Raw genomic sequence first — 26329 nt, forward strand, 5'->3', positions numbered from 1 at the left:
CTATACGTCATCAGGTGTTTCATCAGATTTGAGGTGTTACCTCCTTTGCACAGTATTACCTTAAAGTACTTGTTGCAGGTTGCTGAGCTTGCATCTTTTGCTGTGAAGTACAGCCAGACTTTTGACCGCTTCGCCTTGGGCATTTTTAATCTGTAGCTCAGCTCTAAAAGAACATACGTACCTGGGCCCGCCTACTACACTTGCAAAGGTAAAATGATTGGCTAGAATCCAAAGTGTGTGACATCTCAGGAAAAAAAAAAAGCACCAAAATGTGCGCTGCTTTTTGGTCTGGTTACTACCGTTTATGATACCGGTACCCATCCCTAATTGTGGCACAGTGGTATGTTATGATTTGCCCTTTCTTTCAGGTAAAGGGGAAACTGGATGGTGGCTACAATAATACTAACCGCTCAGTATTTCACTTCAGAACACATTTTGATCATTGTTTTAGTTTTCTAGTTTGATTTGATTGGCTCTGTATTTTGAAAGCATGCTGTTAGAAGTCAAAATGGATCTGTCCACGTACTGTTCTCCAATCTTAAAAAGAGGGCAGTGACCATCTCTACTGAAAAAAACAAAAAAACAGAAACCAAACAAAAAAACAAACAAACAAGATATATAGATATCTATATCTCAGTTAAATCAGCTGATGAATTGGGTACAGTGATTTGTAAAACATGAGTTTTTCATACAGCTTAGTGTTGCTCTGTCACACCATCCTTGTGTTGGACAATATTTTAGTACTGTATATGTGCTTTTGTGGCAAAACTTCATTATCTGTCATGTTAATAAGCAGTAAAACATTTAAGACTTGAGCATGCATCAAGACATTTAAGACTCCCTTTTTTTTCCTCACATAAAAATTTACTTTGCTGTTTAAAAAAAAATAAATCAAAATAAAGAATTACTTTTGAGACCACTGCTGCAGCATTTCATACAAGTACAAGAGAATAAAAATGATCAGCGTGTTTGTAAGAAAAACAACATGAGGAATCTAATGACGATTGAGCTTTTAGTACATTGTGTCATGCACTGTAACTGTGTTCACCACTAGATGTCAGGTTTGTGCTTCTATTCAATCAGCAGTCTAATTCTACAACTCACTGGTGACGATAATGATAACTTGGCTGTTTCCTTTTCCTGGTTACCACAGTATATTAAATGTGCTGCTATATGAGTAGTTTGAAAACACAACATGTTCAAATAGTGCAAGCTATAATGAAAATATTGGCAGATTTCAAACATAGTGACAACAAATCAACAGAAATTGACATCCAAAGGCTGAGGATAGAAAGTGAGTCGAAATGTTAATTTTAGACCTGTTACAGCTAGACTTAAAGTCTAGCTAAAGAGCAAACTTAATGGGTGCGATACTGTATTGTTGATCACTCATACTCACTCTCTTACATGGTTCATTTCTCCCCCCCCCAGGTGTCCCATTTGCCTCTCTTCTGTCCAGTCCACAAAGGCTTTTGCATTACTGCAGTTCTAAGTTACGTTCTTTGACCTAAATACATTTACATTGTTCCAAATGCACATGCAATGCTCATGAAAAACTGTAGGTGGCAGAAGTTAACCATAAGTAAAGCACAGTTGCTGTTGTGCTGTTCAGCTATATTTGATGGACCAAGAATGTATCGTACTTGGTTTGCAGCTCTTTTACACCACTGTTGTACTTTGACAACCTGTAAGTATAGTGAAGGCCTGGTGAGGTAGTATTTCTTTTTTCCCTGTAAAAACGACTTGTCAACCACTTTTTCTAGTGAATATACTTTTAAATACAATCACAATGTAAATTCGATATAAATGACATTGAAAATACACTTAGTTATAGCTGTGTTATAATGTATTACCTAATATTCTCATCACACTACAGGACACCAACAGAATCCCCCAAGTAACCTAGAAGATAATATTATAGGGTCAATATCCATGGGTACATTTACAAGTGTACAATCTCCTTAAAAATACCCTGCCAAGTTAGCTCAGTAGCTGGTATGGAGTTTAGCTGCAAACAAATGTCCTTGCATGACACCTGTGTGCTCCATCCCCCACAAAGAAGTAGCACACCTTTTTTGGCTGTGTGTTGACAGCCATCATCTCAGAATTCCTCGGTTTAAACAAGGACACGTATTGATTCAAGATCACACACCGAAAGAGGACTTTTAAGGTTGTAGTTAAGGGCGGGATTCAGCAGTCTTTGTGAGAACATGCACATGGAAAAAAGAGAGAGAGAGAGAGAGCGAGAGAACAAAAAACAAAACAAAACAGGAAAGACCAGAAAATGCACGGATGGGTATTTGTACGATAGTCACTCGTGTTATTACATTTGGCAAACTAGAACACTAACGCAACCTGCAACCTTTAAACTGTAAATGTTCTAACTTTGACATTTACAGTTTAAACTTAGATGAAAGGCATTTTTTAAAGAGTTGCCAAAATATTTCTACAATGACTTTATATTCTACTTGCAGCAATGCAAATTAATGGTTCGAAATCAGTCAGCTTGATGAGGGAGTTTCTACTATCAAAGGAACACATCTAAAAATATTTCAGAGGCAGACATGCATCACTACATTTTGGGAATGAAAACTACTGTAAAAAAAACAAATCTAAAACTGATAAGGACTGTGTTAAGGGTTCAAATATTGAGGAGGGATATAGGAGGAATTCCAAAATAACAAATGGACTGATTCTTATATAGCGCTTTTCTACTCTCTCGGAGCACTCAAAGCGCTCTATACAACATGCCACATTCACCCAACCACACCCATTCTCACAAGCACTTTTTCTATACTTAGTGCTATCTAACTAGATTCACACACATTCATACTCCGATGGATGCATCGGAGAGCACCTTGGGGTTAGTATCTTGCCCAAGGATACTTGACATGCAGACTGGAGGAGCCAAGGATCGAACCACCAACCTTCCGATCAGTAGGTGACCTGCTCTACCTGAGCTACAGCCACCCCATAACAACAACACTTTTAGAAGTACACTTCCTGACTTATTCTGAGTCATCTGTTACCAAGCAAACTCAAACGCAGCAGGTTGCGCACTCAGGTCTTTATTCAGGCCTGTTTCTAGATTATATGTGATATATGTATTATAAGCGTATATGCAATCTTTCCATAGCTCTAGGCCACTTTACTCAATAGATCGGCCGGACATCGCGCCGGACGAAGCTTCTGACCATCAATTAACTGACCGCGCTTCAACTCTTTAATAAGCACCAAATGCAATGTGTAGACAGACTTTGAGGGTGAGGGACAAATTAAAAACGTCTGTAAACACCTCAACCAGCTCTGTAGCACAGAACCTCAAAACATGGAGGTGTTTTCAGCGCCACCTGCTTTTCAGGGGTTAGTCCTCCTCAGAACCTTGACAACCTGTAGGAATAGTGAAAGCCTTGTGAGGTAGTATTTCTACCTCACCAGAGAGAGAACAACAAAAAAACACAAACAGCAAAGACCAGAAAAATGCACCGATGGGCATTTGTACTATAGTTACTCATCTTATTACATTTGACAAACTAGAACACTGTGTTCTGTTCCTGAGACCAACACTAGCACTGCCAGCAGATGAAAATCAGGGTGGGACATCACAGCAACAGGCTTTGCATTTTCATTTTTTTAAAGAGTTGCTAATACACTGAAAAGAAGAACCTAAACTTTTAAATGATCTCTTACTGTAGTCAAAATATGACACCAAAATGATCACTAGTGATACAAGTTAAGTTGCAAGTCAGTTAACTAATTTAAAAAGTTCTCTCCTCTGAGGTGTTGCTGTAAGCACGCAGACTCAAACGCAACAGAAAACCATGCTAAGCCCTTGGGCATCTTGCTTTCATACAGAACTTTCTACATAACATTCTACTACACCACTAGCATGTCACTGTGACTGTGATGTGATACTACACTATCATGCTTTATGCTATCAAGCTAGAACAGTGTAGGTATAAAACAATATATTTAGTGATGGGGACTTTTAAAGTCTAAAAGTCAAATTATAGTACAAATATATGTGTATGTATTGGTGTCACATTTTTCATATTTTGCATGCAAGGAGCCAGACTTTCTTGCAATTCTTAATCTGGAATCTGGTCTTGTATGACCCTAGCTTCAGTGGTGGCGTGCAATTTAGCTTGAACCATGTTTTTTTTTGTTGTTTTTTTTACCTTTGTGCTTAGTTCTCCTACAACAAAGTATGGCCCCTTCCTGTTCCAACACGGCAGTGCACTAATGCACAAAATAAGGTCTATAAAAACATTGATGAGACAGTTTAGTGTGGAAAAACCTGACCTCTACCCAACAGAATGACATGACATATGAAAACCTCACCTCTCCACATGCACCTCCTTTTTTTTTCTTGATCTTAGTTCTACTCCTCCCTCTATACATGTGCAATGTTTTTGGGTTTTTTTTACAAAGGAGTAAAAGCATTGCAGACACAATGCAGAGGCATGCCAAGAGGTGTGGTGAATAGCACAGAAAGAAATATTCTTCCACTAAACACATACCCTGTCATCAAATGACTATAAATCTTTTGGTGTCCGGATGCGTCATACTGATGTTATTTTTTGACACAATCATTCTTTGCAACAGTTCACAGGATGGTCTTCATTGTCTGCAAGAAAAAGCAGCACCTGTGCTAAAATTAGATTTAAAATCCGCCCCAGTTATGCAACAATGGTTCGAAGTTTTTTTAGTGAGTGAGAATGTGTTCAAAGGTTTGAAAAAAAAAAAGTTTACTTCCCGTCCCTTACTTTCGTGTTCCCTGTCAAAATTGACTGGTCCTCTTAAATTAGCACAAAAACAATTTTTCACGACCAAATTTTTATATTATTTAATATTCAGCATTCTTTAACTGTGAACAATGTCTCAAAGTAGTGTTTAACATGAATTTATAGAATTAGAAATGAAATAACTGCAATGAAAAAACAGAAATATGCACTGAAAATAAATGGAAAACCAAAGACCAAACTCAGCATGAAGTGCGATGATTCACATAAATAAAAATAAAATAAAATGGATGAAACTTTGCCTTATCTGCCTTATCAAGGCAGTCAATGCCTCCTTTGTTCTTGTTGTAGTCCTGGATTATAAGGGGCTTCCTGTCCTCTGTGGTGCTGATAGGGACATCTTTGTGTAGCGTGCTCAGCAGGATGACGTTTCTATTCTTCTTTGGAACATTTGACACAAGAGTTTGTGTGTCAGTGAAAGCAAATTTTGATGAGAGTGCCTCTTCCTCTGGCTGATACCAGTGCAGGGGGAAGTTCAGGTTGTCCCTACCATGGTGATCTTTCTTTTTAGCAGCTTCTGACCAAGAGCATATGATGTGAAGAAGTTGTCACTTGTGATATTACGCCCTTGGAGACCGGTTGTCACGTCCAGCACAACACACATGCCCTGGTTTCCTTCTGCCCTTCCAGTACTGGGTTTCCCTGTGTAGACCTGCATATTCCAGGCATAGCTGCTTCTGGCGTCACACGCTCACCAGATCTTTATAACACATTTCCCTGGTACTCTTGCAATGTACACCTTGAAGGAACAGTGACCGCTGAAAGGAACCAGGCTATCATCAACTGTCACCTCAGGGCCTAGATTGTACATAAGTGGTGGGCACGCCACCCACCTGTCCTAAATGTTTATGACTGAAGGGAAAACTGTGTCTAATTAGGTGTCTAATTAGACACTAATTAGACACTAATTAGACACCTAATTAGACACTAAGTCTAATTAGGTGGACTTAAAGTATATAAAAATAATAAAATAGAAATATGGTTTCTACTAACCCCTGTGATAATCAAGAGACTACTGTATTGCAGTGCAGTTACGCAGTTTTGTTCTACTCTTGGAAGGTGGTGATATGCTGGTTCCTGTCGAGTTTAAGGGAGTGAGCAAATGGGTCAGGGTACCAAAGACAGACGATGCCTACAATTACTCCGAATTTTTGCAAGGAGGTAATTTGAGTGTAGTGATTAAAAGTAACTAAGTAAATTTATTCATATACTATTCATGTAAGTATTGTTTTGATTTACTTGTACTTTACTCAAAGCCTTCACTGCAGTCCAAGGGCAAATACTGTAAGTTTACTTCACTACATTGATTGCTAATTTAAATTAGCAATCAAATTAGTAATCGAATGAATAAAGAATTTATAAATATTATCAAAGTAAAACTGTGATTTACGGATTTATGAATCATAAATTCATATAGAACTTTATTGATTGTTTCTTTTTTAGTGCTGGTGAAATTCAGTTTGCCAGGTTCTACCAATTTGGTCCTGATGGATTCTGCGGGAGTGGAAGTGGATTCGGACATATTTGATGAACTTTTGAAGTCATCTCAGGTGTCTTTCAGTGTCTTCACTGAAGAATACAGTGGTAAGAAGCTTAAGCCGTATGTTTCATTTAAAAATGCGTTGTTAAATTTACTAATTTATAGTTGGTGTAATCATGTTTAAATCTATGAGGCTGTCTGTATTGTTAGACAACAGTGTTGCAGGGTCTTCTTCAGAGGCCCCATCTTCATTAGAGTTGTCACCATCACCTGCATCAGGAGGATCATCATCAGGTTCAGACACAACAATAATACTCGAATCTACCAAAGCTCGGAAAAGACAGCTAATTGAAGGACCTCCTGACAGCAACACTGCAAGAAATGTAAGTAATCTTCAGGATATATGAATTTGAACTTGAATCTGTGTTGGGGTAAATAACTGATAGTTTTCGTGTTCTCTGTATCTGCCTTTTAGGAGGATCCCACCAGTAAGTGTCCGCATTATGTATGCACTTGGGATTACAACCTTGTTCCCAAACAAGGACCCAGATTCAAAGAATGGTTATGTAAGTAATGATGTTATGATGCATACATGCTGTCAGTGTCATAGTCCTGGGTCTGTGACCCAGTTTTTATGCAATTAGACTTTTTTGATTCTGGTTTACTTGATAAATGCCTACACCTGCAGATATGACAGTCAGTTGTCTGTGAAAGTATTTTGTTGTTGGCTTTTCTGATGAAGTGGTTAAAGAAATCATATGATAAGACTAATTCAGGTCAGTCTGTCATTCAGGCAGTTTACCAAGTTATTCCCTAATGGACCCAAAATAAATAAATGTAAAAAAATATGTCATTGTGTAACAATTGATTTAAATAGACCTCTAATGCATGATGCCATATCTGGCTTTTTGACATGTAGCACTGAACAATCCCACCAGTCAGGAGTTTTCTTTACTTGCTACAAACAGTGTAGGTAGGGTAGCAGGTAATCAATACCGAACAAATATCTCTCTTGCTCTTAATTCGACAGGAACATTTCTATGATCACCAGAGTGGTTCTGGTTACCTGGCATGGACTGTGCAGCGCAACTCTACTGAAGAGATGAAGAAATCAAAGTCAGCTTTTCAAGACAGCCCCAAGACTCTTTGCAACTTCGCAACAAATGCGAGACAGCTGTCAGGTGATGAATACAAGGAAGCTATGTCAATTATGAGGCACTCGACTGACATAAAAGTTGTCAAAGAGAAAATGAAGGTGACATTTCAACATAGGCAAAAAGTGATTCAAGATCCAGCCACAGCTTCTTCTGTCCTGGACCTTTTCCCAAGATTTCTGGATACACCTGGCTTGGTAAGGCATAAACTGATTGACTGACAGCTGTGTGGTTCCTTTGTTTGTTTGCTCATTAATGTGTTCTTTCTATTGTCACATTTTGTGTTTCAGATTGACCAAGACTTCACAATGCTGTTTGGGGAGGAAGTGTCTGGTAAATTCCTTGCAAAGTGGCCAACATTCTTTAAGCCAAGAATCATCAAAGATTGCAAAAATCTGTCTCAGAGTACAGAATTGGATGAGCTGCTCGTTTCTGCACAGGGTTACTCTGACGAGGGTGGTAAGTTGGAGATGGTAGACTTCACATGCCTTTACAGCATTTTCACAATTCCCACAGCACAATATATTAGTGGACCATACTATTAAATCAAAACATGTTTTGTCACCTTTACAACAAATTGGAATACAGCTGTCGATTTTATAAATTACACTGGGTTTCTGTTCATTTCAGTATGGTATGAAAAGGAATTTACAAACATGGTAAACCTGAAACTTTAATGGCATTTAAAGTTTAACAAAAAAAATGTTACATAATGTTAGTATTGTTATGACTCAATATTTACGTCACTTGGTGGCCAGAAGATTTTAAGTGTCTTGAAATGAATTTTCATACCATACTGAAGACAGTGGAAAACTGCTTTATTTGAAAAAAATATCAGTTGTCTAAAACTGAATAACATTGAAAAAATGACTGCTGTGGACCTTTAAATGACAGTAATGTAAATGACAGTTGCGATTAATTCCTATTCTGTAGTTTGGGACTGCGAGTTGGCTGCCATTCTTTTGCTGCTTCACTTGTTACCTCCAACATCTAAAGGAAGGAAGTCTTCAAAGATTAGCACATCAGATGCTGCTCACCACCTAATGAAATTCATGAAGGTATGATATTTAGAAATGTGTTAAAATAACTTTCTCTTTTGATGAGAAAAGATCCAGATTATCAGATGTTTTAAGAGGGCAAGGGGCTTAACCATAAGTAAAGCACAGTTGCTGTTGTGCTGTTCAGCTATATTTGATGGACCAAGAATGTATCGTACTTGGTTTGCAGCTCTTTTACACCACTGTTGTACTTTGACAACCTGTAAGTATAGTGAAGGCCTGGTGAGGTAGTATTTCTTTTTTCCCTGTAAAAACGACTTGTCAACCACTTTTTCTAGTGAATATACTTTTAAATACAATCACAATGTAAATTCGATATAAATGATATTGAAAATACACTTAGTTATAGCTGTGTTATAATGTATTACCTAATATTCTCATCACACTACAGGACACCAACAGAATCCCCCAAGTAACCTAGAAGATAATATAATAGGCTCAATATCCATGGGTACATTTACAAGTGTACAATCTCCTTAAAAATACCCTGCCAAGTTAGCTCAGTAGCTGGTATGGAGTTTAGCTGCAAACAAATGTCCTTGCATGATTCACCTGTGTGCTCCATCCCCCACAAAGAAGTAGCACACCTTTTTTGGCTGTGTGTTGACAGCCATCATCTCAGAATTCCTCGGTTTAAACAAGGACACGTATTGATTCAAGATCACACACCGAAAGAGGACTTTTAAGGTTGTAGTTAAGGGCGGGATTCAGCAGTCTTTGTGAGAACATGCACATGGAAAAAAGAGAGAGAGAGAGAGAGAGAGAGAACAAAAAACAAAACAAAACAGGAAAGACCAGAAAATGCACGGATGGGTATTTGTACGATAGTCACTCGTGTTATTACATTTGGCAAACTAGAACACTGTGTTCTAACTTTGACATTTACAGTTTAAACTTAGATGAAAGGCATTTTTTAAAGAGTTGCCAAAATATTTCTACAATGACTTTATATTCTACTTGCAGCAATGCAAAGTAATGGTTCGAAATCAGTCAGCTTGATGAGGGAGTTTCTACTATCAAAGGAACACATCTAAAAATATTTCAGAGGCAGACATGCATCACTACATTTTGGGAATGAAAACTACTGTAAAAAAACAAACAAATCTAAAACTGATAAGGACTGTGTTAAGCGTTCAAATATTGAGGAGGGATATAGGAGGAATTCCAAAATAACAAATGGACTGATTCTTATATAGCGCTTTTCTACTCTCTCGGAGCACTCAAAGCGCTCTATACAACATGCCACATTCACCCAATCACACCCATTCTCACAAGCACTTTTTCTATACTTAGTGCTATCTAACTAGATTCACACACATTCATACTCCGATGGATGCATCGGAGAGCACCTTGGGGTTAGTATCTTGCCCAAGGATACTTGACATGCAGACTGGAGGAGCCAAGGATCGAACCACCAACCTTCCGATCAGTAGGTGACCTGCTCTACCTGAGCTACAGCCACCCCATAACAACAACACTTTTAGAAGTACACTTCCTGACTTATTCTGAGTCATCTGTTACCAAGCAAACTCAAACGCAGCAGGTTGCGCACTCAGGTCTTTATTCAGGCCTGTTTCTAGATTATATGTGATATATGTATTATAAGCGTATATGCAATCTTTCCATAGCTCTAGGCCACTTTACTCAATAGATCGGCCGGACATCGCGCCGGACGAAGCTTCTGATCATCAATTAACTGACCGCGCTTCAACTCTTTAATAAGCACCAAATGCAATGTGTAGACAGACTTTGAGGGTGAGGGACAAATGAAAAACGTCTGTAAACACCTCAACCAGCTCTGTAGCACAGAACCTCAAAACATGGAGGTGTTTTCAGCGCCACCTGCTTTTCAGGGGTTAGTCCTCCTCAGAACCTTGACAACCTGTAGGAATAGTGAAAGCCTTGTGAGGTAGTATTTCTACCTCACCAGAGAGACAACAACAAAAAAACACAAACAGCAAAGACCAGAAAAATGCACCGATGGGCATTTGTACTATAGTTACTCATCTTATTACATTTGACAAACTAGAACACTGTATTCTGTTCCTGAGACCAACACTAGCACTGCCAGCAGATGAAAATCAGGGTGGGACATCACAGCAACAGGCTTTGCATTTTCATTTTTTTAAAGAGTTGCTAATACACTGAAAAGAAGAACCTAAACTTTTAAATGATCTCTTACTGTAGTCAAAATATGACACCAAAATGATCACTAGTGATACAAGTTAAGTTGCAAGTGAGTTAACTAATTTAAAAAGTTCTCTCCTCTGAGGTGTTGCTGTAAGCACGCAGACTCAAACGCAACAGAAAACCATGCTAAGCCCTTGGGCATCTTGCTTTCATACAGAACTTTCTACATAACATTCTACTACACCACTAGCATGTCACTGTGACTGTGATGTGATACTACACTATCATGCTTTATGCTATCAAGCTAGAACAGTGTGGGTATAAAACAATATCGTTAGTGATGGGGATTTTTAAAGTCTAAAAGTCAAATTATAGTACAAATATATGTGTATGTATTGGTGTCACATTTTTCATATTTTGCATGCAAGGAGCCAGACTTTCTTGCAATTCTTAATCTGGAATCTGGTCTTGTATGACCCTAGCTTCATTGGTGGCGTGCAATTTAGCTTGAACCATTTTTTTTTTGTTGTTTTTTTTACCTTTCTGCTTAGTTCTCCTACAACAAAGTATGGCCCCTTCCTGTTCCAACACGGCAGTGCACTAATGCACAAAATAAGGTCTATAAAAACATTGATGAGACAGTTTAGTGTGGAAAAACCTGACCTCTACCCAACAGAATGACATGACATATGAAAACCTCACCTCTCCACATGCACCTCCTTTTTTTTTCTTGATCTTAGTTCTACTCCTCCCTCTATACATGTGCAATGTTTTTGGGTTTTTTTTTACAAAGGAGTAAAAGCATTGCAGACACAATGCAGAGGCATGCCAAGAGGTGTGGTGAATAGCACAGAAAGAAATATTCTTCCACTAAACACATACCCTGTCATCAAATGACTATAAATCTTTTGGTGTCCCGATGCGTCACACTGATGTTATTTTTTGACACAATCATTCTTTGCAACAGTTCACAGGATGGTCTTCATTGTCTGCAAGAAAAAGCAGCACCTGTGCTAAAATTAGGTTTAAAATCCGCCCCAGTTATGCAACAATGGTTCGAAGTTTTTTTAGTGAGTGAGAATGTGTTCAAAGGTTTGAAAAAAAAAAGTTTACTTCCCGTCCCTTACTTTCGTGTTCCCTGTCAAAATTGACTGGTCATCTTAAATTAGCACAAAAACAATTTTTCACAACCAAATTTTTATATTATTTAATATTCAGCATTCTTTAACTGTGAACAATGTCTCAAAGTAGTGTTTAACATGAATTTATAGAATTAGAAATGAAATAACTGCAATGAAAAAACAGAAATATGCACTGAAAATAAATGGAAAACCAAAGACCAAACTCAGCATGAAGTGCGATGATTCACATAAATAAAAATAAAATAAAATGGATGAAACTTTGCATTACCTTATCAAGGCAGTCAATGCCTCCTTTGTTCTTGTTGTAGTCCTGGATTATAAGGGGCTTCCTGTCCTCTGTGGTGCTGATAGGGACATCTTTGTGTAGCGTGCTCAGCAGGATGACGTTTCTATTCTTCTTTGGAACATTTGACACAAGAGTTTGTGTGTCAGTGAAAGCAAATTTTGATGAGAGTGCCTCTTCCTCTGGCTGATACCAGTGCAGGGGGAAGTTCAGGTTGTCCCTACCATGGTGATCTTTCTTTTTAGCAGCTTCTGACCAAGAGCATATGATGTGAAGAAGTTGTCACTTGTGATATTACGCCCTTGGAGACCGGTTGTCACGTCCAGCACAACACACATGCCCTGGTTTCCTTCTGCCCTTCCAGTACTGGGTTTCCCTGTGTAGACCTGCATATTCCAGGCATAGCTGCTTCTGGCGTCAAACGCTCACCAGATCTTTATACCACATTTCCCTGGTACTCTTGTAATGTACACCTTGAAGGAACAGTGACCGCTGAAAGGAACCAGGCTATCATCAACTGTCACCTCAGGGCCTAGATTGTACATAAGTGGTGGGCGCGCCACCCACCTGTCCTAAATGTTTATGACTGAAGGGAAAATTGTGTCTAATTAGGTGTCTAATTAGACACTAATTAGACACTAATTAGACACCTAATTAGACACTAAGTCTAATTAGGTGGACTTAAAGTATATAAAAATAATAAAATAGAAATATGGTTTCTACTAACCCCTGTGATAATCAAGAGACTACTGTATTGCAGTGCAGTTACGCAGTTTTGTTCTACTCTTGGAAGGTGGTGATATGCTGGTTCCTGTCGAGTTTAAGGGAGTGAGCAAATGGGTCAGGGTACCAAAGACAGACAATGCCTACAATTACTCCGAATTTTTGCAAGGAGGTAATTTGAGTGTAGTGATTAAAAGTAACTAAGTAAATTTATTCATATACTATTCATGTAAGTATTGTTTTGATTTACTTGTACTTTACTCAAAGCCTTCACTGCAGTCCAAGGGCAAATACTGTAAGTTTACTTCACTACATTGATTGCTAATTTAAATTAGCAATCAAATTAGTAATCGAATGAATAAAGAATTTATAAATATTATCAAAGTAAAACTGTGATTTACGGATTTATGAATCATAAATTCATATAGAACTTTATTGATTGTTTCTTTTTTAGTGCTGGTGAAATTCAGTTTGCCAGGTTCTACCAATTTGGTCCTGATGGATTCTGCGGGAGTGGAAGTGGATTCGGACATATTTGATGAACTTTTGAAGTCATCTCAGGTGTCTTTCAGTGTCTTCACTGAAGAATACAGTGGTAAGAAGCTTAAGCCGTATGTTTCATTTAAAAATGCGTTGTTAAATTTACTAATTTATAGTTGGTGTAATCATGTTTAAATCTATGAGGCTGTCTGTATTGTTAGACAACAGTGTTGCAGGGTCTTCTTCAGAGGCCCCATCTTCATTAGAGTTGTCACCATCACCTGCATCAGGAGGATCATCATCAGGTTCAGACACAACAATAATACTCGAATCTACCAAAGCTCGGAAAAGACAGCTAATTGAAGGACCTACTGACAGCAACACTGCAAGAAATGTAATTAATCTTCAGGATATATGAATTTGAACTTGAATCTGTGTTGGGGTAAATAATTGATAGTTTTCGTGTTCTCTGTATCTGCCTTTTAGGAGGATCCCACCAGTAAGTGTCCGCATTATGTATGCACTTGGGATTACAACCTTGTTCCCAAACTTGAAGGACCCAGATTCAAAGAATGGTTATGTAAGTAATGATGTTATGATGCATACATGCTGTCAGTGTCATAGTCCTGGGTCTGTGACCCAGTTTTTATGCAATTAGACTTTTTTGATTCAGGTTTACTTGATAAATGCCTACACCTGCAGATATGACAGTCAGTTGTCTGTGAAAGTATTTTGTTGTTGGCTTTTCTGATGAAGTGGTTAAAGAAATCATATGATAAGACTAATTCAGGTCAGTCTGTCATTCAGGCAGTTTACCAAGTTATTCCCTAATGGACCCAAAATAAATAAATGTAAAAAAATATGTCATTGTGTAACAATTGATTTAAATAGACCTCTAATGCATGATGCCATATCTGGCTTTTTGACATGTAGCACTGAACAATCCCACCAGTCAGGAGTTTTCTTTACTTGCTACAAACAGTGTAGGTAGGGTAGCAGGTAATCAATACCGAACAAATATCTTTCTTGCTCTTAATTCGACAGGAACATTTCTATGATCACCAGAGTGGTTCTGGTTACCTGGCATGGACTGTGCAGCGCAACTCTACTGAAGAGATGAAGAAATCAAAGTCAGCTTTTCAAGACAGCCCCAAGACTCTTTGCAACTTCGCAACAAATGCGAGACAGCTGTCAGGTGATGAATACAAGGAAGCTATGTCAATTATGAGGCACTCGACTGACATAAAAGTTGTCAAAGAGAAAATGAAGGTGACATTTCAACATAGGCAAAAAGTGATTCAAGATCCAGCCACAGCTTCTTCTGTCCTGGACCTTTTCCCAAGATTTCTGGATACACCTGGCTTGGTAAGGCATAAACTGATTGACTGACAGCTGTGTGGTTCCTTTGTTTGTTTGCTCATTAATGTGTTCTTTCTATTGTCACATTTTGTGTTTCAGATTGACCAAGACTTCACAATGCTGTTTGGGGAGGAAGTGTCTGGTAAATTCCTTGCAAAGTGGCCAACATTCTTTAAGCCAAGAATCATCAAAGATTGCAAAAATCTGTCTCAGAGTACAGAATTGGATGAGCTGCTCGTTTCTGCACAGGGTGACTCTGACGAGGGTGGTAAGTTGGAGATGGTAGACTTCACATGCCTTTACAGCATTTTCACAATTCCCACAGCACAATATATTAGTGGACCATACTATTAAATCAAAACATGTTTTGTCACCTTTACAACAAATTGGAATACAGCTGTCGATTTTATAAATTACACTGGGTTTCTGTTCATTTCAGTATGGTATGAAAAGGAATTTACAAACATGGTAAACCTGAAACTTTAATGGCATTTAAAGTTTAACAAAAAAAAATGTTACATAATGTTAGTATTGTTATGACTCAATATTTACGTCACTTGGTGGCCAGAAGATTTTAAGTGTCTTGAAATGAATTTTCATACCATACTGAAGACAGTGGAAAACTGCTTTATTTGAAAAAAATATCAGTTGTCTAAAACTGAATAACATTGAAAAAATGACTGCTGTGGACCTTTAAATGACAGTAATGTAAATGACAGTTGCGATTATCCTAATTCCTATTCTGTAGTTTGGGACTGCGAGTTGGCTGCCATTCTTTTGCTGCTTCACTTGTTACCTCCAACATCTAAAGGAAGGAAGTCTTCAAAGATTAGCACATCAGATGCTGCTCACCACCTAATGAAATTCATGAAGGTATGATATTTAGAAATGTGTTAAAATAACTTTCTCTTTTGATGAGAAAAGATCCAGATTATCAGATGTTTTAAGAGGGCAAGGGGCTCCACTGTGCAGCAGATATATCTATGCCAGATAGGCTTGGTGTTGCAGCGCCGGCACATTATTGTTTCCATTAAAACTAAAATTACACATTGGAACAAAAATAACTGTGGGCCAGAAGTAAAACATTTTAATATATTCTTAATTTTAGGCAGCACTGCCACTCAACATCCGATTAACAATTTTGTTTAATGTGAATCATTTGGTTTCTTTCACTCCCTCAGGTGGGAGGTAGCACGGAGACTTTCCTTAAGGCTGGCCCCACTCAGCCATTCCTCCTGTGTGTTGGAGAAAGAAAGAACATCATCCAGAGTTTCTACATTGTCCTAGATCAAAAGGTAATTCCCTGTGTGACGCAGACGGGAGTTGCAGCTTTTGACGAGCTTTTCAAGGCACATTTTGTATTTGCCGTGTCCTATGACGAAGCATTGCACAACTTCTACACATTCATCCAGACCACCGTGTATGGCATTGATGTTGGCAGTGTGAAGGAGAGTCCTCGGGTCAGGGAAATCAGAGCAAGAATCTTTCACAGTACAGTCTAAAGACATCAACTATACAGCACTTTGACTGGAAATGTTCTTGTGTTACTTTTGCAAGATACACCACACACAAAGTTGCTCAGTGTTATTTAGACATGTCAAGTTCCAGCAAAGTTTTTACGTTTGACCTTTGGACAGCCTAGATATTAATTTATCTTTTACAAGCAACACCTCTTCCAAGCACATGGAGACCTTGTTGACTCAGAGGTCATCAGTAATTTTTATTTTGAGCCTGCACCTTATGATAGAACCTCTGTTTCACAGCCTGTAAATGTGGCTCATCTTGTGACAGGCAAATACTAGACATGTATAGGACTGTTATTTCTCAACTACAATCCTCAGGAGTTCTGAAAGTACTGTGCAGTGTTTAGTTGGTTCATTGGAGGAAAGTGTTAATGACATACAAGCACATGCAAAACAATCTGTTGTTGAATGTTTGTCATCAAGAGAAACCTCGGAAAAGTTGAATGTTTTGATCAGCTTGAAAATCCATTCTCATATCTTAACATAATCTAAAAGGATGAGACATTTTGAGCAAAAATGGAAAATAGTTGAACCTGTAGAGCATGTTTTCCTTTGTGTTTTGATGTACTTAAAGCTGCTTGTGCATGATCTAAATAATTTAGAGACTGAAGAAATGATCAATGGTCACTTAAATGCATTTGTTATTGAGGATAAACTGGATGCTGTTGCACTGATCTGTGTAGATAATGTGGTGTATTATAGACCTTACAATAGGAAATTTTCAAATGACACTAATGACAAAATCTAGATTGACCAATATTGTAGTTTTGTATATCTTTTGCGTATACGCTGTTTATTTGTGGTGTATCTGCTGTTTGAATACAGAGTATTTTGAACACTGTCTTGTTGTTTCTTTTAATGGGTAGAGTGTCTGTAGCTGTGAATACATTCTAATTAATTGTACCAGTAGAGATATCAGAGATTAATGGGAGTTTATTGTAATCTGGCTAGTATTGATGATTTGACTGACACTAGTGTTAGTGTTAGACAATCAACACTATTCAGTGTTGTCAAAGGAGCTTGCAAAGAAAAGCGTCTGGACTTCTTTAAGTTACTTGAAGACGTTTCACCTCTCATCCGAGAGGCTTCTTCAGTTCTAAGGTCAAATGGTGGAGAGTCCCAGATATAACCCTAGTGGGAGTGTCCCCCCACAGAGGGACAAAAGGACCCCCTGATGATCCTCTAATCGCCTGAGCCAAGGTGTGGAACTGGGTGTGGGTCCCAATCAGCCAGAGTTTCGGGTGATTTCATTGTGAAACCTGGCCCCACCTTATCATGCGAATTCCTGAGGTCAGATGGCCCAGGGTGTGAGTGGGCCTTAAGGCGTCTGGGAAGGGATCTCAAAACTGGATTGTAGATGGCAGAGAGTTGGTGTCGTAAACCACCGCCTCTGTTCAAAGATGGTCGCTCACAGTGGACATAGATGGCTTCTTTCACTCCTCTTTCAAACCATCTGTCCTCTCTGTCCAAAATGTGAACATTGGCATCCTCGAAAGAGTGTCCTTTATCCTTAAGATGCAGATGGACAGCTGAATCTTGTCCTGTGGAGGTCGCTCTTCTGTGTTGTGCCATGCGCTTGTGAAGTGGCTGTTTGGTCTCTCCAATGTAGAGGTCTGGGCATTCCTCGCTGCACTGTACGGCATACACCACATTGTTAAGTCTGTGTTACCTTAGAACTGAAGAAGCCTCTCGGATGAGAGGTGAAACATCTTCAAGTAACTTAAAGAAGTCCAGACGCTTTTCTTTGCAAGCTCCTTTGACTACGATGACCTGGATGACTGAGAACCTTCACAGACACTATTCAGTGTTAAATTTTTAAACACCAGGGCTAGTGTAAAGTACTACCAACACTATTTGGTGTTAATTTTTAACACTTAACACCAGTGTAGAATATTGTTGACACTGGTCAGTGTTAGTCAGTGTTAATCTTTAACTCTGTACAGTGTTAAAATAACACTAGCTCATTGTTAAAAATATAACACTTTGAAAAGTGTTAATTTAACACTCAAAAGAGTGGACACATATAGACACTTTTCTAGTGTTAAATTTAACACTCACAGTGTCAATTTTACACTGGCAATTTTGCTGTTTGCCCGAGGGATTAATAAAGTTTCATCGAATCGAATCGAATCTAATATAATATAATATAATCTCTCATTTTTCTTAGAAACAAACATTGGGTAAACCCCCCCCCCCCCCACATCTGATACATCCGCATTTGCAAGTCTCAAGTCAGCATCTCTGCTTTACTGGAACAGCAGGAAAGTTAAGAACATAATAACACAAAGACATGTTGTCAGGTGTGGTGCAGAAACTTCTTGAACTGGAAACTTTTGTCTCATCCTCATGCATTATGCTGATGTCACCGTGAGACATTTCATTGACAAAATCTTTCTTGGATATCAAACAAAGCAGAGATATGATCAGTTTATACACAATTCAGAGGATGTTATGTGTAATCAATTTGAGGAGCAGTAGAAGGCCAGCTTTTGGTCCAGATTACGCACAAAGCCCCCCCCCCCCTCCCCCCTTTCCTTACCGGAGTCTTTGTCTTGGTTCTGGTGGCATAGGGTCCGGCCCAGACAAGTTCAAATTACGCTGACGTTGATCTCAAAGCAAAAATATTCAGCTTCACCTCAAGTTCAAGATCACAGTTATAGTTATTCTGAGAATCTTGTCAATGTTATAACTCAAAAGGAATTGGATTACCTTGGATTAGGGACAAGGTGCAGAGTGGGACTAGGACCAGGGACACTGCATTTCTGCCTTATTGCCTACTGACACCATGAATTAAACTGGCACTCTTAGCCTTATTTACAAATCATGCTCATTGCAACAACATGTTCACACACCCATAATAAGACTTGACATACTGTTCTGTGACTTTCTAAAAACGTTTCTCCTACTAGGAAGGGCATAGTACGATGAGAGTTCTAAGAACTTGGGTGGAGGTTTAAGGGAAAAAAAAAGAGCCATGTCGAGAGGTGTGATTAGTACAGGTGCGGATATAGCACACAAAAACATGATTAAAAAGAATCACCTTGAACCCACAACATGAATAATAAAAAAACAGGAAAGTGCAGTGATCGCATGTCCTGCCTTGTAACGTTGATTTAGTTATTGTTTGTTACTCATGTTCTTCAAAAAAATAAAAAAGCAAAACATTATTACTGTCACAGTCTACAGGGTCAAGTTTGAGTTTCTTTTCCTATCTGACTTTTTCTGTTTTTTTCTCTTGTACTTTGGTTCAAGTTTTATATCCTCTCATTATCCATTATTTATATTTAAGTTTTCAGTTTCCCTCTGCCTTTTGTCATGTCCTCCTTCACATTTTCCCTCTTTGAAGGTTTGTTGATTTTGTTTCTTTGTTTTTATACCTTCCTTAAATTCTGCAGTAATTTTGTTTTATAGTTTAACCTTTGTTTATGAGTCCTGTGTAATCAAAAATTATTGGTTCATGACTTCATTATGAACTGCACTAACATGCAGTACCATGATCAACTTCTCCCTTGTAAAAAAGGCAGCCACCTCTGTGACACAGAACTTTTTTTTATGAATCTTGCTTCCCAGTGAAACCTTTGATAGCCATGCTCTGCTTGCTTGTTTTGCTTTGAATAGAATTAGCACTGCTACTTTACTGTGGCAAGCATAAGCTTGTCTTTACTGGAACTGGTGCAGACTTGTGTAGAACTGGTTTGTTTGCATGTGGTGTATTTGAGCAGTTTGTCAAGGCATTAATGTTTTATTTGCTTTTTTCTACAGCTGTTTATTTTGTCTTCATTTATTTTGTTTTACTTTAGTTTTATATTATTTCAAGTGGACCTTTTGCTATATTGGTCCACTTGATTGTCATAGTTTATTTGCTCTTTATAATTTATTTTTATTTGAAGTTATTACAATCAGAAAGGACAGAACTCGGGGACAGAAAAGAGAACTAATATGACTAAAGAGAAGTTGGGAAGAGAGTTAACAGAAGGAGAGGAAAAGAAAAATAGAGGAAAAGAGGGATAGAGAGAAAAGACACTGAAAATCTGCTTCTCTAGTTGATTTGCAAAACAGGAAAACAGCACAGAAGGGAAACTACAGCAACAACCAACATAAGCATAGGTAACAGTAAATAATAAATATTGAATCTTATTGAGTAGCACACAAAGCCAACAACGCATGAGATGTTTAAAGGCAGCAGCCAACCAAGATAGTGTGTGTCTGTGAGTACCTGTTTGTACACCTGTATGTGTGTGTGAAAGCGCAGGTAGTCACATTTGACCTTTGTGACTTTATTCATAATGTCTATTCTGTGTTATTTTTATGAGATTCATGAGCATGAGATTGTTATTTTTTCACAGGAAAATGCAAAAAAGGATATTATGTGCTATTAAGGACATGACAATGTGATATTCTTATTATTATTATTATCATTATTTATGGTACTACATTCATAAGCTCATATCAAAAATAATCTGACATGGATACATGGTTTCCTTCCATGTATGGTTTTCATGGGTTAAACAGATCATAAATAAACCCTCCCAGGTAATGTTACACTGGCTGTTGCACAGTTAACAGACAGGTTTTTCCTCTTTTCTCAATTCTGAGAACAACCCAAACAATTCAGCTTTCCTAGAACCAAAAATAAACCCCACTAGTTGAATAGTAGCTCACCAATTCAACTTGCTCTATCTTTCACAGGCTCTCTGCCTGCTTTCTACTTCCTTTACTTTTGAAGGTAAGAGAAAATATATTACATTTAACACTATTAATTACTCATGACAAGCTTTATAGAACCTCTTAAAAAAACCTTGTTCAGATGTTGTTAAATATATACATTTAAAAAACATGTTAGCATTATAGTGTGACTCAATTGTGTCTTTCTGATTTTTTTTCTTTAGCATTCTCTTGTGTTCTGTACATAGATTTTTGTTTAGTGATGAATAAGTTAGTTGTTTATTTTCTTTGTAAATAATGCATCTGGGAGGCCAGCAGAATAAAGTATACACACTGAACGTTTCCTGACGATGCCTGCATTTTTTCGGGCGAAGTGTAGGAGAGGACCCCACGAAACAAATAATTACAACTTTTAATTTTAATAATAGGGTACTTATTTAGAGTCCTCTTTATATTTATGAGACTTATATTTCTGGAGTCACTGTTGACTGTCTACTAAACCGCTGAATCACTCACACACTGAAATATGCATATTGTATGCTTTAGTCAGTAGTTAATAGCTATTATTGTGCAAGAAAAATTGCCTTAAACTGAAAAACCTTGTAACTAGCTGTTGGGTCTGCACCTCAGCAGGCCCTCTAGTTCAGACTTTATTCCCGTGAAGAAAGCAAGTGTAACGAAATCAGTTTCACCCCGGTTCTTTTTATTCCTCGGGCATCCAGGGACGTTTGGGGCGATCGTGGCTCAAGAGTTGGGAGTTTGCCTTGTAATCGGAAGGTTGCCGGTTCGAGCCCCAGCTTGGACAGTCTCGGTCGTTATGTCCTTGGGCAAGACACTTCACCCATTGCCTACTGGTGGTGGTCAGAGGGCCCGGTGGCGCCAGTGTCCAGCAGCCTCGCCTCTGTCAGTGTGCCCCAGGGTGGCTGTGGCTACAATATAGCTTGCCATCACCAGTGTGTGAATGTGTGCGTGAATGGGTGGATGACTAGGGCTGGGTATCGTCACTGATTTTTAGAATCGATTCAATTCCGATTCACAAGGTCCAGAATCGATTCGATTTAATTCGATTCGATTCACTTCGATTTGAATCTGGGAAATTTTGACAGTCAGAAATATTATAATTCAGATTAGTACATTTACATATTTTTGTATCTATAAAAAGGAAGCTGACACACGCAAGACTTTATCAAAGGTGTGAGCGTCACAGCAGATGCCTTTGTGTCAAAGTAGCTGAAGATAAAACACAGAAACACATGAAGGTGATTTTTCCTGGCCTGGGATTTTATAAAAATATTCTGCAGTACATCAAAAACGAAAGAAAACCATTAATCAACATATGAACATTACCTCTGAAGTTACAGCGGTTTTATTAGAGACACGGCTAAGCATTTTGCATTTTGCATAATTTTAAAAAGTTTAAATTTGTTCAGCATTGAACGGCAGAAATTAGGTTTTCTTTTCGGAAGTATATAAAACAGAAAAAAAAAAGTCGGCCGATAGCGCTGTAAACAACGGTAGTCTTGTGCGTAACAAGCAAGCGAATAATGCAGAAAACGTACAGAGAGAGAGGGGGGGGGGGGGGGGGAGAGAGAGAGAGAGAGAGAGAGAGAGAGCTGTGCATCATGGTCGAAGCAAAACAGTAAAAGTAAGAGTGAATACATGACGATGTTTTTGTGAAGCGTAGTTTAAATGGACAGAAAAGGAAAACGCCTCTCTCTGCTATGCCTCCATAACCTATTATGTTCATCAATTGTTCTCTTAATTCTTCAAACTTGGTTCAACCTATCATGTTCTAGGGTCTATCATTTATACATATATAATCTTCAATTTTATTCATTTGGGTAAGCTACACTATTAACAACCTTTGACACCCTTTTATAAAAAAAACCTCTCTTCTTCTCTTATCTGATCATCTCAAGCACGTCCTGTACTCAACTTACCTCCTGTTTTTAGTCACACATACATTTACAAGCTCTACCACATTTGCCCTATATGGTTGTCTCAGTCTCCAGATGTTTCGTGTCGACCTATTCAGAGCAGGCCTATTTTCATACCTTCTGCATTACTTCTTGCTAGTAGTAATACACCTGCACTTTTTTTGCCCCCCCCCCACCCCCACCCCCCCACCCCCCTCACCCCCCACCCCACACCTCCCACCCCGTTTGGTCGGATTCGTGCGTGTGCGCATGCGCGTTCAGATGTGCTCGGCGCATGCGCGTTCAGGTGTGAAAACACACCCTCTGGGCGGTATCGACTCCTCCTAGTGGGATGGCTTAGGTTATATAGGTATAAAAGTGATCCTTTCACATTCTAAGACCATCACCGCCACGGCCTAAGGAGCACAGACACATCGCGCTAAGGACCCCAACGACTCACCGACCTAAGGAGCACAGAATACCATCTGTATCAACCATGACACCCAGCCAGGACATCGCCCATGCCACAGCCGCTCTAGGTATGTCTACAGGAGTATGCAGCCGGGGTCCTCAACGTAAAAAGCAACGCTGTGAAAATGCCGTAGATGGGACTGTATTTAAGTTAGAATATCGCGGCGCTGAAGGGTATGTGTATACCATTAAATATACCGAAGGGACAGTTGTGCTTAGTGTAGATTGTGGCGAGGGATTGTTTTGGGGGGAACCCCAAAGCATCTCTACCAAAAACTGGAAGCTCTTCCGGACCGTAGTGTGTGCGGACCTGGACAATGTGGGCTTCCCAGAGGTGCTGTATGTTTCCCAGTGGAACAGTGCATCAGGCCCTGAGCTTTACAGGGTTGAGGCTGATCGTTTCAATCGCAACCCTGAAGACTTTATTTTTCTCAGTGCATGTGATGACAGGGATAGTCTTATTGCTTCCAGAGGGCTTGAAAACTGGAGGTTAAATCCTTACCCTCTAAACCTTGAAGAGCGCACAAGATGGTTTAAGGACTTGTTTTTTATACAGTGGTGCGACTGGAGAGGTTTGTCGCGTCTGTTTAGCCAGATTGACGACGCGATCAAGAGGGACAGACTCAACACTGCGTACGAGAGTATTAGAAAACGCCTTGTTTTTGACGATCTGGCGAGTTGTCCGAAGACTGGTTTGCCTGCTACCCTGTGCAAACCTAAAATCATAAGACCTTCCGACAACTAAACAATAAACTGGTAGGTTTAATGTGAGGGGTGTGTGTGGGGTTGCGTGTGTATCTATGTGACAAATTAAGAGCTTGTGGTTTTCATTTTACAGAGAATGACTCGCCGTCGTGGGACCTGTCAGAGTCACCATCAATAGGGCTGCTAATCCCGACCCCCCAGACTCCACCACCCTCACCATCATGCTCGCAGGACCCCCTCATATCAGACCTGTGGGAGGAAACTGTAATCGACATCAAACTCGCAACTCTCCACCTGTTGATGTTGGCGCTGAATGAGTTTCTACAAGAGACATGTTACGGATGCCAAACAGGCCACCCCAGTCAGGTGCAACACAGCTGCTTGCAGGAATTGTCTGAGTATTTCTTCGACACCTACTATGACGATGTGATGATAAGGCTCAAGACTGACCGATTCATCCCAGCCATCCAGCTGTTTGTACGCTCAAACACCACAGATGGGACTGGAACACAAATCCGCAGAGTTGCAGAACACCTCATGTGTGAACTGAGATCAGAGCGAAATATAGTATGCGCCATTAATGACAACATTGTGGACCTGCTAGAAGCAAGTACTTGCGCCCGACGTGTTAAACCAGCCATGCTCCGCATGATTGGAAACTACTGGGGTGGGAGACACCTGGTTTAATGTGTGCTGTTCAAGTATCCATTGTCTGTGATTGTGTCTGTGTGAAAATTAAATAAAAAGACGTGTTAACACCAACTTCTTAGTCATTTGTGGTTTGCACAGTCATGGAAAGCACATTGCATAAAATATATCATGATCCAGCCCATCCTGCGGGGTTGGCCAGTTTAAATAAGCTACGTATAGCGGCAGGGGAGGCATCAGGTGTAACACCTCCAATATCTCAGGTCAAACATTATTTAGAACAAGACGACACTTACACACTCCATAAACCTGTGAGGATCCATTTCCCCAGAAATAGAGTATTGGTGACAGGGATCGACAAACAGTTTCAAGCCGATCTGGTTGACATGTGTGAATATGTGTCAGATAATGATAATGTGAGATATCTGCTAACATGTATAGATGTATTCTCAAAATACGCATGGGTTAGATGCCTAACAAACAAGACAGCGAATGTTGTATCAGCTGCTTTTGAGGATATACTTAGTGAGGGTAGGATCCCTGTGAAACTACAAACAGATGAAGGCAAAGAGTTTTATAATACAACCTTTAAACACCTAATGGAGCGATATAATATCAAACATTTCTCAACAGCTAGCGAGGTTAAATGCAGTATTGTCGAGAGATTCAATCGTAGCTTCAAGGGTAGAATGTGGAAGTACTTAACATCAGCCAACTCCCGGAGATATGTAGATGTCATACCAGATCTCACACAAGCATATAACAATGCTTATCACAGATCTATCCAAATGGCTCCGGCAGAGGTGAATAAGGATAATGAGAAGTCGGTGTTTAACGCGCTGTACAAAACGAGGCCTCAGAGGGAACTGTGCTTTAAATTTAATATTGGCGACACTGTACGAATATCAAAACTGAGAGGAAAGTTTCGAAAAGGATACGAGCAGACCTACACCGATGAGATTTTCACAGTCAAGGAACGTATAGGGAGACAGCCCCCAGTGTACAGACTAGCGGATCTAGCTGGAGAGGTATTGAAAGGGTCATTTTATGAGCCTGAGATACAACGTGTGGTTGTTGATGAAAACAAAACATTTAAAATTGAAAACATATTGGCTAGAAAAAAAGTGGGTCGGAAAAAGCATGTGCTAGTGAAATGGCTAGGATGGCCCGACAGCTTTAATTCGTGGATTCCAGAAAAAGACATCGTTGAGGCGTAATTAACTCAGATGACGCAGCTCTACACACATTCATTCAACACTGAGCATAGACGGAGAAAGCATGAATAAAAAGAACAACAACAATGCAGGCTTCTATGTAAGCCTCTTCTCGAATGCTTCGGCGCATGTTTACCCGGGTAATAAGATATCTAATTTTAGAACAAAGCTAGCAAAACCTATCGTTTTGGATCAGCCGTATGAGGTTGCTGTTATAGAGATACAGTACCCACGCATATGGATGTCTTTTCCACAATCAGATTCGCAAGTGGAAATTCATGACCCAGTCAAAGATGGAACCATCGCCGTAACCATGATCGAACTGTCTGTGGGTCATTATGCATCTGTGGAACAGATAATAAAAGAATTTAATTTTAAATGTCAGCAGTACCAAACCACTGGAGACCTTAAAATGCAATACAACACAGTTACTAACCATGCCTGTGTTATGGGACCTAGGGGCACTATTCTCACATTTAGAGGGAGACTGGCGGAAATCCTAGGATTCGAAACAGGAGAGCCGTTTGTACTTCATTATAAAAACACATATGCCCCGCACCCCGCAGACATATACGG

The 26329-nt window shown here is 39.2% G+C and overlaps 3 protein-coding genes and 1 long non-coding RNA gene across 7 annotated transcripts in view; 3 read left to right on the plus strand and 1 right to left on the minus strand.

Moving 5' to 3' along the window:
- LOC146493661 (uncharacterized) overlaps nucleotides 1–26329 on the minus strand; it is a 534640-nt gene that overhangs the window by 363257 nt on the left and 145054 nt on the right. The gene's annotated exons all lie outside the window — the stretch shown is intronic.
- Nucleotides 1–26329, plus strand: part of LOC146493672 (CMP-N-acetylneuraminate-beta-galactosamide-alpha-2,3-sialyltransferase 1-like) — a 96583-nt gene that overhangs the window by 34264 nt on the left and 35990 nt on the right. Inside the window, exon 1 of one of the 4 annotated variants that reach the window (XM_085149047.1) lies at nucleotides 20524–20860. The exons of 1 other annotated variant lie outside the window; for it this stretch is intronic. The gene's annotated coding sequence lies outside the window, so the exon portion shown is untranslated. Of the gene's footprint in view, nucleotides 1–20523; nucleotides 20861–26329 lie in introns of those variants that run through there. 2 more of the 4 variants (XM_085149046.1, XM_085149044.1) reach the window with 2 other exon arrangements.
- Nucleotides 5737–13329, plus strand: LOC146493673 (uncharacterized). The gene is made up of 8 exons (XM_085149358.1): nucleotides 5737–5987; nucleotides 6246–6402; nucleotides 6493–6576; nucleotides 6758–6848; nucleotides 7313–7633; nucleotides 7727–7895; nucleotides 8370–8494; nucleotides 13227–13329. The coding sequence occupies exons 1-8, from the start codon at nucleotides 5870–5872 to the stop codon at nucleotides 13233–13235; spliced, it is 1074 nt and encodes a 357-aa protein (XP_085005484.1). The 5' UTR covers nucleotides 5737–5869; the 3' UTR covers nucleotides 13236–13329.
- LOC146493674 (uncharacterized) lies at nucleotides 13544–17303 on the plus strand. Its single transcript, XM_085149039.1, has 6 exons — nucleotides 13544–13646; nucleotides 13739–13832; nucleotides 14297–14617; nucleotides 14711–14879; nucleotides 15360–15484; nucleotides 15793–17303. Coding segments are annotated over exons 1-6 (1032 nt in total). The 5' UTR covers nucleotides 13544–13644; the 3' UTR covers nucleotides 16114–17303.

Source organism: Neolamprologus multifasciatus, chromosome 22 (assembly GCF_963576455.1).
Source record: "Neolamprologus multifasciatus chromosome 22, fNeoMul1.2, whole genome shotgun sequence".
Classification (NCBI taxonomy): Eukaryota; Metazoa; Chordata; class Actinopteri; order Cichliformes; family Cichlidae; genus Neolamprologus; species Neolamprologus multifasciatus.